Source organism: Pogona vitticeps, chromosome 1 (genome assembly GCF_051106095.1).
Source record: "Pogona vitticeps strain Pit_001003342236 chromosome 1, PviZW2.1, whole genome shotgun sequence".
Classification (NCBI taxonomy): domain Eukaryota; kingdom Metazoa; phylum Chordata; class Lepidosauria; order Squamata; family Agamidae; genus Pogona; species Pogona vitticeps.
In genome coordinates, this window is record NC_135783.1 from 94,791,855 (window position 1) to 94,809,582 (window position 17,728).

At 45.3% G+C, this 17,728-nt stretch overlaps 1 protein-coding gene across 1 annotated transcript in view; it reads left to right on the forward strand.

Annotated features, from left to right (window-relative positions):
- The first annotated feature begins 857 nt into the window (after nucleotides 1–857).
- Nucleotides 858–17,728, forward strand: part of REV3L (REV3 like, DNA directed polymerase zeta catalytic subunit) — a 112,590-nt gene continuing 95,719 nt past the window's right edge. Inside the window, exon 1 of the mRNA XM_020805332.3 lies at nucleotides 858–1,243. Within this exon, the coding sequence (XP_020660991.3) occupies nucleotides 1,039–1,243 (205 nt within the window). The 5' untranslated portion in view covers nucleotides 858–1,038. The remainder of the gene's footprint in view (nucleotides 1,244–17,728) is intronic.

Genomic DNA, 17,728 nt, shown 5'->3' on the forward strand with positions numbered 1-17,728 from the left:
CCTTCGTCAGCCGCCGCCGCCGCCGCCAGGAGCTCCCCAACGGTCTCCCCACCCCCGCCCTACCGCGCGCGTGCCAAAGAGCCTTTCCCACCAATAGGACGCGGCGCGCCTCACCGCCCGTCGCCCGGCTGAGCCCCGAGTTCTCCATTCATCTTTTTCTGCAGCCTTCCTCCCCGCACCCTCTGGGAAAGAGGAAGGCGCACGCGCAGGGAAACCTTACCTTCGGAGGAGCCTCAACCCATCCTCCCCCTTCTCCCCCACACTGATGCGTCTCCTAAATTTTAGCGCTGTGACTTTTCCTCATAATCACCTCTCCCCTCCCCCCCTCTACTTTGCGCTAGACGCCTTGTTTCCGAAATGGCAGCTAAATATGGAGCCAAAGCTGTTCTTACCCTCCCACCCATCCGCTACTCGGAGTTCAACCTTTTTCCCAGACCGGAGAGATCGAAAGCCTAGCTATCGATACCACCGCTGTCTTGAGTAACATACAGTACTGTACAGAGAAAGACGCGGTACGCAGACATATGTACTGTATATCTAAGAAAAGCATGCGCGCGCTGAAACGGAAGGGGGGGGACGAAGCAGCCGGCTCTTCTCAACCCGACGCCGTTCCCAACCCTCACCCGCGAAGTTGGTGGTTTCGTCCGTGACGTCATCATCATGGCAACAACAGCTGCAGTCCAGAAAATACCGTTAAGGTGTTCGCGCGCTCCACGGCGAGGCTGGTTTTTTTTTTTTTTTAAATTCAGCTTGAGGCGCATACTATTCGCTGGGTTCTAAAGAGGCCTCGCCGCCGCTTCTCAGCTCGCGGGTGCGCGCGGCGCCTTCTCTTCCCCCCTCCCTCTCGCCCACCCATCTGCTCGTCCATGCGCAGGAGCAAAAGCGCGCGACCGGCGAGGGAGGGAAGAAGGCGGGGGCTGCGCTTGGGCTGCTTCGGCGGCGGCCCGGCGGCGGGGTGGCAGGCGCCGCAACCACCACCACCGCTGCCGCCACTGCTGCTGTTGCTGTCAGCAGGCTGAGGAGGCGGAAAGAGGTTTAATGACGGGCGAGGGAGAGACCCCCGCAACCTCGGGGTGCGCCCAGCGGTCGCGCTCCGCGGCGAACATGTTCTCGGTGAGGGTCGTGACCGCCGATTACTACCTGAGCAGCCCTCTCCCCGGCCTGGACCCTTGCCAGTCCCACTTCAGGGAGGCTCCCGTCAAGAAGGTGCCTGTGGTGAGAATCTTCGGAGCCACCCCGGCAGGTAAAAGGGGGGGGGGAAGGGAACCTCTTAAAGGGGAGGGGGCACAGCTGTGAGTGGGGGGGGAGGACGCGGGACTCCGTTGGGTGCCGGAAGCCTTCGGCGGCAGCGTCTTTTCAGGGCAGCTTCTCCCGGCCCCCCTTCCCTCCCTCCCGACTGGCTGACAGGCGCTGCCTTCTCTCCTTCGCCCTCGGCTTGCCACCCTCACCCCCTCCTCCTGGCGCGCTGTGGCCTCTGCCTCACCTGCCCTCCCGCCGGCCCCTGGGGATGGCGGCACCCTTTTGGCCCGGGCGGTCGAGTGCAGCCCGCCCATGCCGTGGGGCCCCCGCCTGGCGGTAGCGAAGAAAGGGAAGGCATTTCTCACCCCCACCCCCACCCCGCCGCGTGCCTCCCGTGTATTGTGCGTGCCGTCGCGTGCGAGCCGTGCCGGCCGAATGCGTTTCCGCCTGCAGGGACTGCACCCCGGTCCCTCCCAGCTGCTCCTGGCGGGGAAGGTGGGTGTGGGTGGGTTGCCGGTGTAAACTTGCTGGTGTGTCTCGCGTGGTCTTTAGTCCTTATGCAAGCGCTGCTGGAAGCGGGCGATCCGCCTCTTCTCCCGCCCTCTCCCTTTATAAGCTCTAATGGAATGCAGCTGTATAAACACAGCTTTTGTAATAGTGGTAATGCTGAACTATATCTTGGTGGCCTTTCGTTTTGTAGCATATCTTCGGGTGTAGAATTTCTGTACATTGTTTATGGAGTTTATGCTTGCTTTGAAAGATTTTCTCGCATTTCCTTGGTAGAATTCTCCTTAATTATTTACACTTGTCACCCAGGCAACATCTTATAAAGTTGTTAAATCAGTCAGGAGGAATCAGTCTAATCCTAAAACTACCCTTCAGGTGTTCTCCAGAATTTTACATATTTCTTTTGTCCTCTTCTGCTTTCTGCAATTCAAATCTAACAAACACCTATTGATAATTTATTGATCTATAACAAGAGCATTTTGTAGGAAACCAATTTTCGCTAATGTTATGTAATCCTGTGGTAACTATGAAACAATATGGGTAACTACAGTCTTTTTGTGAACACTTATCGGTAATACTGTACTGCGTGTAGCGATGTTGATGGAATAGGGAAACAAGAATTGTAAAAGACCCATCAGCAGTTCAGAGAGAGGGCAAGTGTGGTGTAAATGAATAAGACCAAAATAGGTGGATGACTCAGAAGCAAAATTTCAAAACAGTGGCCAGAATCCTATAGGATTTTGCTCCAAAGTAGATAATATCACTTAAGACATGGTGACAAATCAGAACTAATTAACAAAATGCTTGTTAAGTGTATAGTTGCACACCTGGTCATGTGATTGCCACACAGCTACGCACATGACTAGTTTGCTACCACAACCTGCACAATGTAACTTATCCTAGAGTAAAATTACAATAGGATTTTGGCCAGTGACAACCTCTCTACAAGTTGTATGTGCTGTTCCTTGTTCACTCTATGTTGTATGCTTTCTTGACATTATTTCTCACTGTTGGTTAGTGAAAGAATATTTTGAGTGCTATGCAATCATTTTATTTTTTATTTAATTAAAATATTTATATGCCACCTTTCTCCTAAAGGATCCAAGACAGCTTACAGTATTGAAAGAAACAAAATTAAAAACCAAATAATAAATTATTACAATATTTTAAAAAGCTTTGTCTACTTGCAGAAGGACAGCAATGATGAGGCCAGTCTGACCTCCTATGGCAGAGAGTTCCAGAGTCAAGGAGCAGCAACAGAGAAGGTCCTTTCCCTTGGCCTCGCCAAACACACATTTGAGGGTGATGGGACCGAGAGAAAAGCCTCACTTGATGATCTTAATGCCTGAGTAGGCTCATAAAGAGAGATAAAGTACACTGTTTTTCCAGTGGCCATTTTGAAACCGCCGATCAGCTGGCCGAAAATGGGGGCTTTGCGATGATTGCTTCCCCACGATCATCGCAAAGCAAATTTTCTCCATAGGGACCATCGCTAAGCGATTGCTTTTGCGATGGCAAAAAGTCCATCACTAAGCGATTTCATTGCTCAACGGAGCGATCGCTAAGCGAGGCACCACTCTATTTTAGATAGCTTGGACACAACCCATTTACGGCTTTATAAGTTAAAACCAGCACTTTTAATTATTCCTGGAAACAGATTGGCAGCCCGTGGAGCTGCTGTAACCAATCCCAGTTAAAAATCTGGCTGCATCATTTTGGACCTGCTGGAGTTTCCAAACACTTTCCAACGTAAGACACACATAGAGCACATTACAGTAATCCAACCAAGATATAACTAAGGCATTTGCCGCCATGGCCAAATCAGACCTCTTAAGGAATGGGCACAGCTGGCGCAATAGTTTTAACTATGCAAAAGCACTCCTGGCCACTGCCAAAACCTTAGCATCCAGGCTTAGAGACAAATCCAGGAGCACCTCCAAGCTGCACACATGTTTTTTCACAGGGAATGTAATCCTACCCAGCAAGGTTAAATGCCTGTTCCTTGATCAGCCTTTCAGCTGACCAGAAGAATTCTGTTTTGTCTGGATTAAGATTGAGTTTATTTGTCCTCATTTAGCCAATTACTAATGCCAGACACTGATTTAGAACTGAAACAGCTTCCTCGGATTTAGATGGAAAGGAGAGATAGAGTTGGATAGTGATGACACCGAACCCCAGAACTCTGGACAACCTCTCCCAGAGGTTTCATGTAGGTGTTAAAATATAGTAGGAGACAAAACAAAAGAAAACACTGAGGGACACCACAGACTAACTGGCAGGTTGTCAAGCACTGCCCTTTTGAGTTCTCCTGTCCAGAAAGGATTAGAGCCACTATAAAACAATGCTTCTCATCCTAGAAAGTCTGTCCAGAAGGATACCATGTCTGATGGTATTGAAAGCTACTGAGAAGTCCAGCAGAACCAATGGGGATACAATCTCCCTGTCTAGTTCCCAGTATAGGTCATCCACCAAGGCAATCAAAGCAGACTGTGCCTCATAACCAGGCCAGAAGCCAGATTGAAATCGATCTAGATCACGCGTCTCCAAACTTTTTACAGTGAGGACCACACTGTATACTACCAACGTTTTTGAGGGCCGAAGGAACAGGAATGTGTTCTGCATGCATGCGCACACACCACCATCCCCGCACACCCCCGCCCTACACCCGCACACCCCCCCGCTTGCCTGCACACAGGCTTAAGGGAACAGTCCAGACAAAATGGCAATGCAGTCCATAGTTTGGAGAGCCCTGATATACAGTGGTGCTCTGCACAGTGACGATAATCCGTTCTGGAAAAATCGTCGCTATATGGATTCGTCGCTGTGCGGAACAAAAAAGCCCATAGGAATACATTAAAACATGTTTAATGCATTCCTATGGGCAAAAAACTCACCGTTATGCGAAAATCCTCCATACGGCCACCATTTTTGCTGCCCGGTAAGCGAGTAAAGGGCGCGAAAACACTGCGGGCAGCCATTTTTTACCCGGCGGCCATTTTGGAACTGCCGATCAGCTGTTAGAAAAAACATCGCTATGCGAAAATCGGTAAGCGAAACAGCTTACCAGTCATCGCAAAGCGTCGTTTTACCATTTGAAACATTGCAATGCGATCACTTTTGCAATCGCAAAAAAGCCATTGCTATGCGGATTCTTCGTTAAAAGGGGCGCCCGTTATGCGGGGCACCACTGTAATCCATTTCATCCAGGAACATCAGGAGCTGAAAAGCTAGAACTCATTCTAACATTTTGTTGAAAATGAAAGATTAGAGACTGGGCGTTATGTGTATGTGATCATAATTCATAAACTTGTAATTTCATGTTTTATGATCTCAAGCCAATGATTTGTACAGCAATATGGTTTCTTGTAAGACTGTAGAATCACAGATTTTAGAGGGTAGTATCTTGTTGGGGATTTTTACTAACTGTTTCTCTGTTGGCGAGGTGATCGTGGTTGAACACCTGATTGTGAAATCAGTTGCACAACTACAGTACAACTGCTTGCATAATAATATTTGTTTAAGTGGAAAATACCCAAAATACACAGCCCAGAGTATTTTAATCAATACTCATGTCGTCCTTTTAATGTATATATATTATTTTTTCCATAATTCATCTGACAGTGCCAGCAAGTGTGCTTTTCACATCTGGTAACTTCATCCTGCCTAGCCAGGATATCAAGTAGAAAAGAGAAGTAGCATATGGTCTGTAAAAGATGCACAAGAAAATGGTGAAAACTCAATTTTTCAGAGTTCTCTGCAGTTCGTGACAACTCAGGGGATGGAGATGGTGTTTTTGTTCTTTTTCCCGCTGGGCTTTTGCAGAAGGGAAAAACAATGTCTCACTGCCTTCTGGAAAAGCCCACCCACTTTAAATGCAGAAAAAACATCCTTCCAGTTCTTCAGAGTTGTCAGCACAAACTGCAGGTCATGAAAGAAAAGAGGGATTAGTAGCAACCACAAATGCTAGGTGGCAAGCAAATTTATATATTTATTTATTTTATTGGACTTCTACCCTGTGCATTCTAGACCAAAAGTCTATTCTGGGCAGCAAGACATTTAATCTTTTTGATTTACCATTCATATTTAAATTTATGCAGGGCCTTTCCTTTTTATAGGAATGCCAAGGGACTTTGTAATAAATGCAGATCTGTGATACTGAGAATGCTAAAGAATAGTAAAAGTAATACAGAATCAGAAAAAGTGAGGTATCCCCACCTCCACACTTTGTGGAATAAAATATTCTTCACTACAATCCTGTGTATGTCTACTTCAGAATAGCCCTCTCTATATTCAGTTGGATTTAGCTCAAGGAAAATGTGGCCTTGGATTTACTGCCCAAATTCTGCCACCAAAAAGTTTCTACTAGATTTGAAGTTTGTATTCCTGAGCATAATTAAAGGTCCATGCAAAATACACTTATTTCCAAATAACCCATTGTGAATGCAGTGTATTATATGAAGGAAACATGTCTAGGTATGTACTGTTAGTCTTGCTGGGTAAAACAATAGAATTGTCATGTAATAACAGCAGGTATGGTGCAATATTGCAGTTGTTATGTTGTGTCAGCATCCTGTTTAGTAAATAGTCACTATTCCATGTTTCAGTATGCCTTGTTTACATATTAGTGTTCTATGTGACTCCTTGTATTTATTTTATTTATTATTTATTTATTGGATTTATACCCTGCACCATCTGGCAACCAGGCCACTCAGTAGTAAATGATTGTCTTAGTTACTGAGATCAATTTGCTAAAAATAGCTGATGATAAATACTTATTTAGTAAACGAAAGGGCGCATGTCAGCAAAACAAGATCTTCCTTGCATTCTTGGAATTATTTCATAGAAAACTCAAGTTTCAAAAAACAAGTGGACGTTAACCAGGGGGGATTTCATTTAAATCAATTTAAATCACAATTTAATCATAATTTAAATTTTAAAAATCTTTTTTCCTTATGATTTAAATAAAAAATTGATTTTTCATTTAAACTGTGATTTAAATCAATTTGAGTTTTAAAAACCATGGATTTTTATTCACACTGACATTAATTTGTATTTATGTGTAAACTTATTTCCTACCATGCCAAAGCCTTTCTTATGTAATTGCCCTTCAGAATGGGCAAGGCTTCATCTTTCACTGTTGGGAACAATAGTTAGAATAGTGATGTTATCTTAACATAAAAAGGTTCCCCTTGACAATTTGTCCACTCATGTCCGACTCTAGGCGGTGGTGCTCATCTCCGTTTCCAACCCATAGAGCTAGTGTTTGTCCACAGACAATCCTCCATGTTCATGTGGCCAGCGTGACTACACACGGAACACCGTTTACCTTCCCACCAAGGTGGTACCTATTTATCTATTTGCATTTTGCATGCTTTCGAACCACTATGTTGGCGGGAGCTGAGACAAGCAACAGGGGCTCACATGACTTAACGACTAAACAAGTGGACAGTTTTTGATAAGCATACCCTGGAAATACATACAAATCAGTATTTCTGGGAGGTTCTATTTAGTATTTTCAGCCAGTAGATAAGTGGATCAGTAGATACTGATCCTGCAGATAGGAGAAACCTTTGTTGTTGTTTACTCGTTAAGTCATGTCCGACTCTTCGTGACCCCATGGACCAGAGCACGCCAGGCCCTCCTGTCTTTCACTGCCACCCGGATTTGGGTCAAATTCATGTTGGTAGCTTCGGTGACACTGTCCAACCATCTCGTCCTCTGTCGTCCCCTTCTCCTCTTGCCTTCACACTTTCCCAACATCAGGGTCTTTTCCAGGGAGTCGTCTCCTCTCATGAGATGGCCAAAGTATTGGAACCTCAGCTTCACGATCTGTCCTTCCAGTGAGCACTCAGGGTTGATTTCCTTCTAAATTGATAGGTTTGTTCTCTTTGGAGTCCAGGGGACTCTCGAGAGGCTCCTCCAGTACCACAGTTCAAAAACATAAATTCTTCAGTGGTCAGCCTTCTTTATGGTCCAGCTCTCACTTCCATACATCACTACTGGAAAAGCCACAGCTTTGACTATTCGGACCTTTGTCAGCTAGGTGATGTCTCTGCTTTTTAAGATGCTGTCTAGGTTTGTCATCGCTTTCCTCCCAAGAAGGAGGTGTCTTTTAATTTCGTGGCTACTGTCAACATCCGCAGTGATCGTGGAGCCCAAGAAGGTAAAATCTGTCACTGCCTCCAACTCTTCCCCTTCTATTTGCCAGGAGGTGATGAGACCAGTGGCCATGATCTTAGTTTTTTTAATGTTCAGCTTCAGACCATTTTTTTGCAAGGCAGCAAACCATGAAGGGGAGGAGAATCCTACTGTAGTCTAAACATAATACAACAAATACTGGCCTATAATTATTAATGACAAAAAGCTAAGATACATCTTTCTTCTTTCACTCAGAATTCTGTGATTTCTGAGTGATTTTCACTTTTTTATGTGTTCCCCTCTGCACAAGTAAATCCTTTTTCATGTCTCCACATTTGACTATATCATTTTAAAATGGGATTTCTCACTAAAACTTGCCCACATGCAGGACTGCATGGTTGCTAAGCTACTCCTTGGTTTTAGAATGTTTTAAAAGCTTTTATTAAATTCCCTGTCTTCTAGGCATTACACAAATACATTGACAGGACTTTTTTTAAATTTATTTCTACAACTGGGGTGAAAGTGTGGTGTCTTTGTCAATGGGCATAAATAGTTTTAGAACATTCAGGTGATAATTTGTCTGTGGTGATAGGTGATCATAAAGGTTCTCACCAGAAGAATTCCTGAAAGTCATCACCCTCCCAAATCCAAAAAAGCACTCATTTGCAAGTTACCCAGTACAACCATATATTACGTCCTCTGCTGTTTTGTTGGAAAATAAGACATGTATGTTTATATGCCTGTGAGGGCATATGGTGGCATATATGCCTGGCATAGTAACAATTTAATAGCAGTATGCACATTTTTTAAAAAATTGTAAAATGCCTAACATAAGTAAGCTATTCTGTGCTCCTGCAACATGCAAATAAAAACAAGATCAAGTATAAATGTTTTATGTTGTTTGAAATTTTATTAGAACTGCAATAATTGAAATATATATACTCCAAAAAGCTTATGGATTTATTTGTGTATTTATTTCTAAAATGTATGAGTTATCTTTTTGGCTCAAGTGATGAACAGAAAAAACAAAACAAACCTAAAATCATATTGGGTTAAAAGATAGTAGTACTGTGTTTACACTAGGTAGTAATAGACCTAAAGAACTTGCTCTGGCTCAGTGCATTTCAGCAAAGCCTTCTTCAGGAGCTGAGCATAACACAAAACCACACATTAGATATTGAACCATTCACATTTTCTTTTAAGAAAATTATATATATATATACACCTGGCTTGGGACTCTCATCTTTATATAAATACATGCATTTATACTAAGTGATAAAATATATTGGCCAGGATGCCAAACACTTATTGAGCTTCTTTATACTTGCTGCACCTTTCTTTGGTCCATATCAGCTCAAAAACTAATTGAAAGTGTTGGAAAGTGCAGGCACTGGGAGAGGAGGCATTTGTACACAGCTGTACAAGGTGGTGAGATAACCAGCCCAGCAGTGTTATCATAATAAAGAAAGTCTATTACTTCATTTAACTCATGAGGTATTAGGGTGTTCAATTTCAGGATCCAGTCAATTCCCCTTTTTAGTAAAGACCTTTCACAGTTCCCAGGAACTCTGTCCAAGGCCCAGAACACCAGATCTTTTATTGTATGGTTCATTTCTGTAAAATGGCCAACTAGAGGACCGGCTAGTTGTTTATTTCTGAAATTACTAAGGTGTTCAGCTATTCATACTTTAAGAGGTCTAGAGGTTTTTCCTATGTACACTTTATTACATGGGCACCTTATAGCATAGATTACTCCCTTGGTATTACAGATAGTGAACTCCTTCAGGGTGTAAACTTTTTTATTCTGTGGATCTATAAATTCTGACATGTGCCTTCTATTACTGCAGTAAACACAATGCCCACATGGATGATGTCCTCCGGGAGGGGTAAAACACTGGGAATTAGTGATTGTGTAGTATCTTTGAACTCCTAACCAATATATCTCTTAGATTCTTAGTCCTTTTAAAGGATATCTGTATTCCCTCTCCAAACCCCACTAGATCTTCTAGAATGTGCCAGTGGCTTTTTATGCATTTGGTCAGTTGATTTGTTACATGGTCATATGTCAATATACAGTTTACATGGTTCGTAGGTGTCCTTACTTTTTTATTTAGGAGATTGTGCCTCGTCCTGGTGGCCTTAGCAAAACTATTTTCTATGACCTCATGTGCTCACAGTCCTCTCATGGTGCAATTTCTTTTTATTCTCAAAAAATTGGCCATAGGGGAGATGCTGACGCAGAGGTCTAGGGTGGAAGCTATCAAACCTCAGGTAAGTATTGCAGTCTGTTGGTTTTCTATATAAACTAGTCTATAATTTTCCAGACTCTTTCTTCATGGTGAGATCTAAAAAGGGTATTTCATTAAAGTTGTATTTGGTATCAAATTTGATGTTGTCCAGAGAATCTAGCGACCCACAAAATTGTATCAATGAGCTCTTTGAATCCCTCCAAATCATAAAGATGCCATCAATATATCAGAACCATTTGATCAATTTCCCTTCATAATGGTGTGTTCCAGAATACATCCTATCTTCATATGACTCCATATACAGGTTGGGCACTTCTGGAGCCATCGCACATCCCATGATTGATTAGGCATTCTTCATTCTCGAGAGACTATGGTAACGTCCTCTGTATGGAGGTCTTGGAACAGCGTCTAGTGTGGCTGAGAAGGCCAGTTCGAGAATGACAATCCCTTCCACACTGAATACAAATACAATCTGTCCCCTGTCCAGCTCCCTGATTTTTCTGGTTTCTGGACTGCCTCTTTGCCTCGGCCTCCTGGACAAGGGTCTCTTCAAATTGGGAGAGACCATGCTGCACCGCCTGCCTCCAGGCTGAACGCTCAGATGTCTAGGTTTCCCATCTGTTGAGGTCCATTCCTAAGGTCTCCAGATCCCGCTTGCAGATATCCTTGTATCACAGCTGTGATCTCCCTTCGGAACGATTTCCCTGCACTAATTCTCCATACAGGAGATATTTTGGAATCCAACCATCAGCCATTACCACGACATGCCCAAGCCAATGTAAACATCACTGTTTCACTAATGTATGCATGCCATCCCATAGCTACTCCTTTTAACTGCCAATAGAATTTGTTATTTAAAATAGTTCCTTTTCATGGCTATCTCGGCTAGGGAATTTAGAAAATAGGTGGGATGATGTTTTTCTGTTCTCCTGTCTACAGTAGTCCTAAGGATATCTAATGCTTCTTCCTGAGGGATAATCTGGGATTATGGTCATTGAGTAGAAATGTATAATCTGCATTACTGATACAACCCAAAATGAGGCCTTCTCCAGTGTAATTTTGATCTCCTTAATGATTTCCTTAGCGGGATCATAAGGGCAAGGTTCATAGGCATTTGTGTCAGACTATTGTCTAAGAATTTCCTCCTTGTACTTATTGATGTTCTGAATAACAGTGGCCCCACCTTTATCAGCTCTTTTTATCACAATGGATGGATCAGAAGAGAGGGATCTATATTACTAGACAGTAATAGACCTAAAGAATTTGCAAGTCTGTAATACTGCAGATTTACATTGTCATGATGTAACTGTGGTGGCAAATTGCCCCTTGTTAACTAGTTGCTTCTCATATTCCTAGTTATGCACCAAGTCACAGAAATAGGAATATGAGAGGCAGATCATTAGCGACGATTTGCTACTGTGTTTTTTGCAGTTATACTTACCTTGATTTAGATCTACAATAGGATTTTGACCTATATAATTTTGATCTCAGTTTTAAAAAACTTTTTATAGAAAATAACTTACTAGTTTTTATGCCATGTTTCAAATACCTATTGATATTTGGAACAAGGAATTCTAAGTATGAAGTAGTAAAATAAAAATACAGTTATGTCAAAAATAGAGTTTAATTCATTCACCACTGTCTTTGTGAACATGGGAAGATGAATAATTTTTCTGCACATTTATATTAAGTAGGTATGGTTACACAAGTTTAAATGAAATATTACATATAACTGTGTATTTGCTGTTCCTTTAATTTTGGAAAACAAATTAAATACTAAATGTTTATTTTTTTGTAACATGATTTTCTTTCCAGAACTTCTATGGTATCTCAGGTATTCCAAGCTGCAGTTAAAAATGAACAAGTATGGGGAAACTATTGAGCTAATGGCAGAATGTATTATATTCCCTATTTTCTCTGTTTGTAGTTTCTGTTTTGCTATCAGACAGTGATTTGGTAGGAAGACTACCTACCATATATGGAGCACATGCAAGGCAACATTTAAAACCCTTATCTGGGGCCAGAATTCTTTAAAGAAACTCCTGATCCAGTATATACTTATCTAGACCTTGAGATCTTTGGTTGTCATTTTCATGTTATCTCTGCCAAACAAGGTGAGTCAGATGGCTACTGGGAGGGGACTTTTTTGTGATGCTGCTCCAATTGTGTTATCCCCACTCCAAAAAGCTTCATGTGGCACCTATTGTGATAAATGTTTATGTCTTGGGATGAAATTTCACTCAGAATATGCTATCTGAACTTTATCAATTCTAAACTGAGCATTTGAGGGAATAACTACAAGTGGTGCCTCGCATAGCGATTGCATCGTATAACGATGAAATCGCTTTGCGATGAAGATTTTGTGATCGCTTTTGCGATCGCTTTCCGATGTTCCCTATGGGGGAATTTCGCTTTGCGATGATCGGTTCCCTGCTTGGGGAACGGATCATAGCAAAGCAAACAGCTGATCGGCGCCTCAGGAGGAGGGAGGGAAGGAGGGGTGAAGGGCCTGGCCCCAATCCCCGCGCGCAGCAACCCCTGGGGCGCCGAGCCAGAGAGCAGTTGCGGCGGGAGGCGCTGCAGAGGAGGAGGCGCCCGCCGGGGACCGGGATCAGGGTGGCAGTGGCTGGACAGGGGTGGCGGCACACCAGAGACCCACTCCTCGCCAGCCAAGGAGACCGGGAGTGCGGGGTTGGCTCACTGGCGGTGGCTGGCGCGCCCCTTCCCTCTCCTCCCCACCCCGGGCGGCTGCCTTCTTCCAGCCCGCTGCTCGCCGGCCTTGTCCAGGTGTCTCCAGCGCTAGCTGGCGAGCGGCGTTAGGCTGGCGCGCCCCTTCCCTCTCCTCCTCCCCACCCCGGGCAGCTGCCTTCTTCCAGCCAGCTGCTCGCCGGCCTTGTCCGGGTGTCTCCAGCGCTAGCTGGCGAGCGGCGTTAGGCTGGCGCGCCCCTTCCCTCTCCTCCTCCCCACCCCGGGCAGCTGCCTTCTTCCAGCCAGCTGCTCGCCGGCCTTGTCCGGGTGTCTCCAGCGCTAGCTGGCGAGCGGCGTTAGGCTGGCATGCCCCTTCCCTCTCCTCCTCCCCACCCCGGGCAGCTGCCTTCTTCCAGCCCGCTGCTCGCCGGCCTTGTCCGGGTGTCTCCCAGGCTAGCTGGCGAGCAGCGTTAGGCTGGTGCGCCCCTTCCCTCTCCTCCTCCCCACCCCGGGCGGCTGCCTTCTTCCAGCCCGCTGCTCGCCGGCCTTGTCCGGGTGTCTCCCGGGCTAGCTGGCGAGCGGCGTTAGGCTGGCGCGCCCCTTCCCTCTCCTCCTCCCCACCCCGGGCAGCTGCCTTCTTCCAGCCCGCTGCTCGCCGGCCTTGTCCGGGTGTCTCCCAGGCTAGCTGGCGAGCGATGGGTGGCCGGCGCGTCCCTTCCCACCCCCGGCGGCTGCATCCCTTCAACCCCTCGCTTGCCGGCCTTAGCCGGGTGTCTCCCGGGCTAGCTGGAGAGCGATGGGTGGCCGGCGCATCCCTTCCCACCCCCCGGCGGCTGCATCCCTTTCACCCCTCGCTCGCCGGCCTTAGCCGGGTGTCTCCCGGGCTAGCTGGCGAGCAATGGGTGGCCGGCGTGTCCCTTCCCACCCCCCTTTCCCACCCCCCGGCGGCTGCATCCCTTTCACCCCTCGCTCGCCGGCCTTAGCTGGGTGTCTCCCGGGCTAGCTGGCGAGCGATGGGTGGCCGGCGTGTCCCTTCTCCCCCCCCGGCGGCTGCATCCCTTTCATCCCTCGCTCGCTGGCCTTAGCTGGGTGTCTCCCGGGCTAGCTGACTGGCTGGCGAGCGATGGGTGGCCAGCGCGTCCCTTCCCACCCCCCCTTCCCCAACCCCCGGCGGCTGCATCCCTCCAGCCCGCTGCTCACCGGAGAAAGACCCTCCCGCCCACCTGTTTGTGCCCCGGGACAGCCCCGGCAAGGAGGCCGGGCGTCCTCCAGGGCTGGCTGGCAGTGGAACTTGGCTTTGCTATGATCGGTTCCGATCATAGCAATGCTTTTATAATCCAATCAATCCAAATTTTTTTCCTTCATTGCTTGGACTTCTACTTTTTTGTGGCAAATACATATACATTGATTCAGACAATGTGATTGCTTCATAGTTGAATGGGTGACCAGGCCTAGTTCAAAATGAGGATAGAGCAAAGGGGCACTCCTGGGGGTCCCCAATCTTTTTCACCCCTTGAACTGGCTGGGGAAGGCGGGTCACGCCCGCGCTCATGTGCATGTGTGAACGAGTGCGTGTGTGCATGCGCAAACAGCGGTGCGGCACTCGCACAGGCGTGCTAGAGTGTGTGCACATGTGCAAATCAGCTGTGCAGGGGGTGAGTGCGTGCAGGGGGGCGGGAGGTCTGTCTCCGTGGCCCAGTCTGGCTCAGGCCACGGACCGGTACTGGGCATGAACCGGGGGTTGGGGACCTCTGCACTAGAACAATCAGGATAGTGTGACTGATGGTTAGTGGTGGCCTCTCTGACTGGGGATAACCTTGATACATAATTCACCCAAATGCAAATCTTTGCTTAGGATTTCTTGAGAATATGATCCTATTAGTTCTTGCAGATAGGTCTCAAATGCAAAAGATGCTGGTTTTCTGATTGAGAAAAGGATTGGTTCCCATATATTTTGGACTTCTCCCTTGATATTCTGGCCATGGCTCCCCTTGTTCAGAGGGACCATAAGGGATCTCACTGCCACCAGAGGCAGGATCTTGACACCCCTCCCCAGCCATCCTGTCTCCTCCCACTCTCCCCAAATATCCCTGAGGGCCCACCTCCCTACAGTTCCTGACGCAGGAAATTCACCAGGCCTCCCGGCAAGCGCCTCTACTGGAGACCATAGAGATGGGCAAGGAGAGCCGGGCACATAGCCTTCACTTCTAATTCCTGATTGACATAGAGCAGGGGTCTCTAAACTTTTTAGCAGGAGGGCCACATCATTTATGCTCCACAATTTTGAGGGTTGAAGGAAGGCACACGCCTGCGCGCACGCACATAAGCTGGGCTGGATAAAAAGGCAAGGTGGGCCAGATGTGCCCCCTGGGCCGTAGTTTGGGGACCCCTGACATAGAGCTATGAACACCTCCTCTACAGCCTTCTCGTCCACTTGCTCGTAATCTCGAGATTAGACCACTGTAATGCGCTCTACGTGGGGCTACCTTTGAGGTTGATGCAGAAGCTCCAAATGGTGCAGAATGCGGCAGCCAGACTCCTTAGTGGGGTGAGAAAATACCAGCATATCTCTTCCACTCTGGCTGCCTTGCATTGGCTGCCCATTCGTTTCCGCATTGACTTCAAAGTGTTAATGATGACGTATAAAGCCCTAAACGGTTTGGGACCTCAATATTTGGCAGATCGCCTTCTCCCACCTAGATCTACCCGAATTGACACAGCCAGGAAGGACAGTTGAGGGGCCTAACGCCAAGAGAGGTCCGGAAAGAAAGAACAAGACACTGGACCTTTTCGGCAGTGGCCCCTCAACTATGGCACAGCCTTCCAACAGAGATCCGCCTTGCTCCCTCGCTGGGTGTTTTTAAGAGCCATTTAAACACTTGGCTCTTTAGGCAGGCCTTCCCTTCTGTCAATTCTTGAATTCTATCTTCTTGTTTTCTATCATTCCCCATCTTGAGCACACCATATTATTGATTCAATTCTTTAATGTTTATGATGTTTTATGATATTTATAAGCCGCCCTGAGTAGATGCTGTCTAGGGGGGGCAGGGTAGAAATCTAATAAATAAATAAATAAAAATAAAATTCATAGCTCTATATTCTGTCCCTTTTCCCACGGCGCTCCGGCTTGAATCCCTGGCTGCTCCACAGAGCAATGCACAGTTTGGGAACCACTGCAGAAAAGGAATTAAAACAGGAATCTTTTGTGTTGTCTTAAATTTCATTTCTTATTTGCAAATTACTGAAGATTGTCTGTTTAATTTTCTTATATGAGCTTTTATTGATTTGAAAGAAACTAATTAGAAATTTCCAGACTTTTTCTCAATGGTCAAAGATAAGAAATATCTGTGATACTATGCTGTTGGAGTTCCCTTCCCCACCCCCCAGCATGAGGAACAGGGTTTTTTTGTTTTTTCCCCAGGCTTTTAATTTTTTAAAATCCCAAATTATTTTAATGATGTATAGATCTTGGGTCATTTTTAGAATTTTATGTCCAAGACATTTTGGATTCTGCTGTGTGTTTTGCTGTTTGTTTTATCCTTTGTTGCTAGGTTTTATGTTGTATTTAAATGCTACAGTTTTAGTTTTATATATTGTTTGTTTTACAATGTAAATGGCTTCATCTGTTAGTGAGCTTCAGAAATGGGTAGAAATAACAAACTTTTTTAAAAAATGGATGAAATATTGCATGACTGCATTTTTAAACAAACTACATCCACATTCTAAAAAGCTGTATAATATAATTACATCTAAATTTTTCCTTTCTTCTACCGGTTTGGGCACATTTATGTAGAGTTATTTCAGCCCAGTGCACAACATCTGATGGAAATGGATCATATGAAGAATGTTGCTTGTCTCAAGTCTCATATGAACATTATGGTTCTGTGATATATGACTTTTTGTGTACCTTTCCCCCAAAATCTCTTATATTGTATTTGATTTATCTTTTTGGCTGTTGAAGCTAATACAATAAATATTTTAGAGCTCCCCAGCTACATTCATGACTCCCAAATGTTTCTATATAAAGCTCCTCTGGATTATAGCCTAGGAGAGACTCAAACATGCTAGTATTTACCTAAGATGTTTTCCCATTGGGAATACTGCTGTAATTGTTGTTTGCTCAGGGAAAAGAAAATGATCCCTTGATATTAACAAGCAACCACCACAAGGAAGTGCTTCAAAAGCTTACAAACTGGAATATTTTTGTTATACATGACCTGTGTTAAATTGTGAATTTTTCTGGATCTAATTTTAGTAATAATAGAGGAGATGTAGATTAATAAGTAGTGGGTGACTTCACTTCGTAAATGTTATACAGTGACTTTAGCTACTATATAATAATGATCATGTGCCATCTGATTTACAGAGATCTTTTTCAGACTTTTCCAGGTAGAGAATATTCAGAAGTGTTTTATTATTCATTTCTTCTGTAGGCACGCTGAGACTATGCAGCTTGTCCAAGTCTGGTTCTACAGGTTGTGCAGTGAGATCAAACTCCCAGCCTCTGGCTCTGCAGCCAGATACCTAAACCACTGAGCTATCCAACCAGCTAGCTATTCTACAGTTACGATTAATAACAACTTTTCCTTTTATCTTCCCCCATAAAATGAATGGTAGAGACTAGCTGGAATCCTGCTGGTAGTACCGACACAGTGGTCCCTAACCTTGGGCCTCCAGATGTTCTTGGACTTCCAAGTCCCAGAAATCCTGGCCAGAAGAGGTGGTGGTGAAGGCTTCTGGGAGTTGTAGTTCAAGAACATCTGGAGGCCCAAGGTTGGGGAACACTGGACTAGAACACATCCATACTACTGTGGTTAGGATTAGGAATTGGATTTTGGCTGGTATCTTTTTTCTTTCTTTTTGGCAAGATTTTATTATGGAAATAATTCCCCAGTACTGCAGTTCTC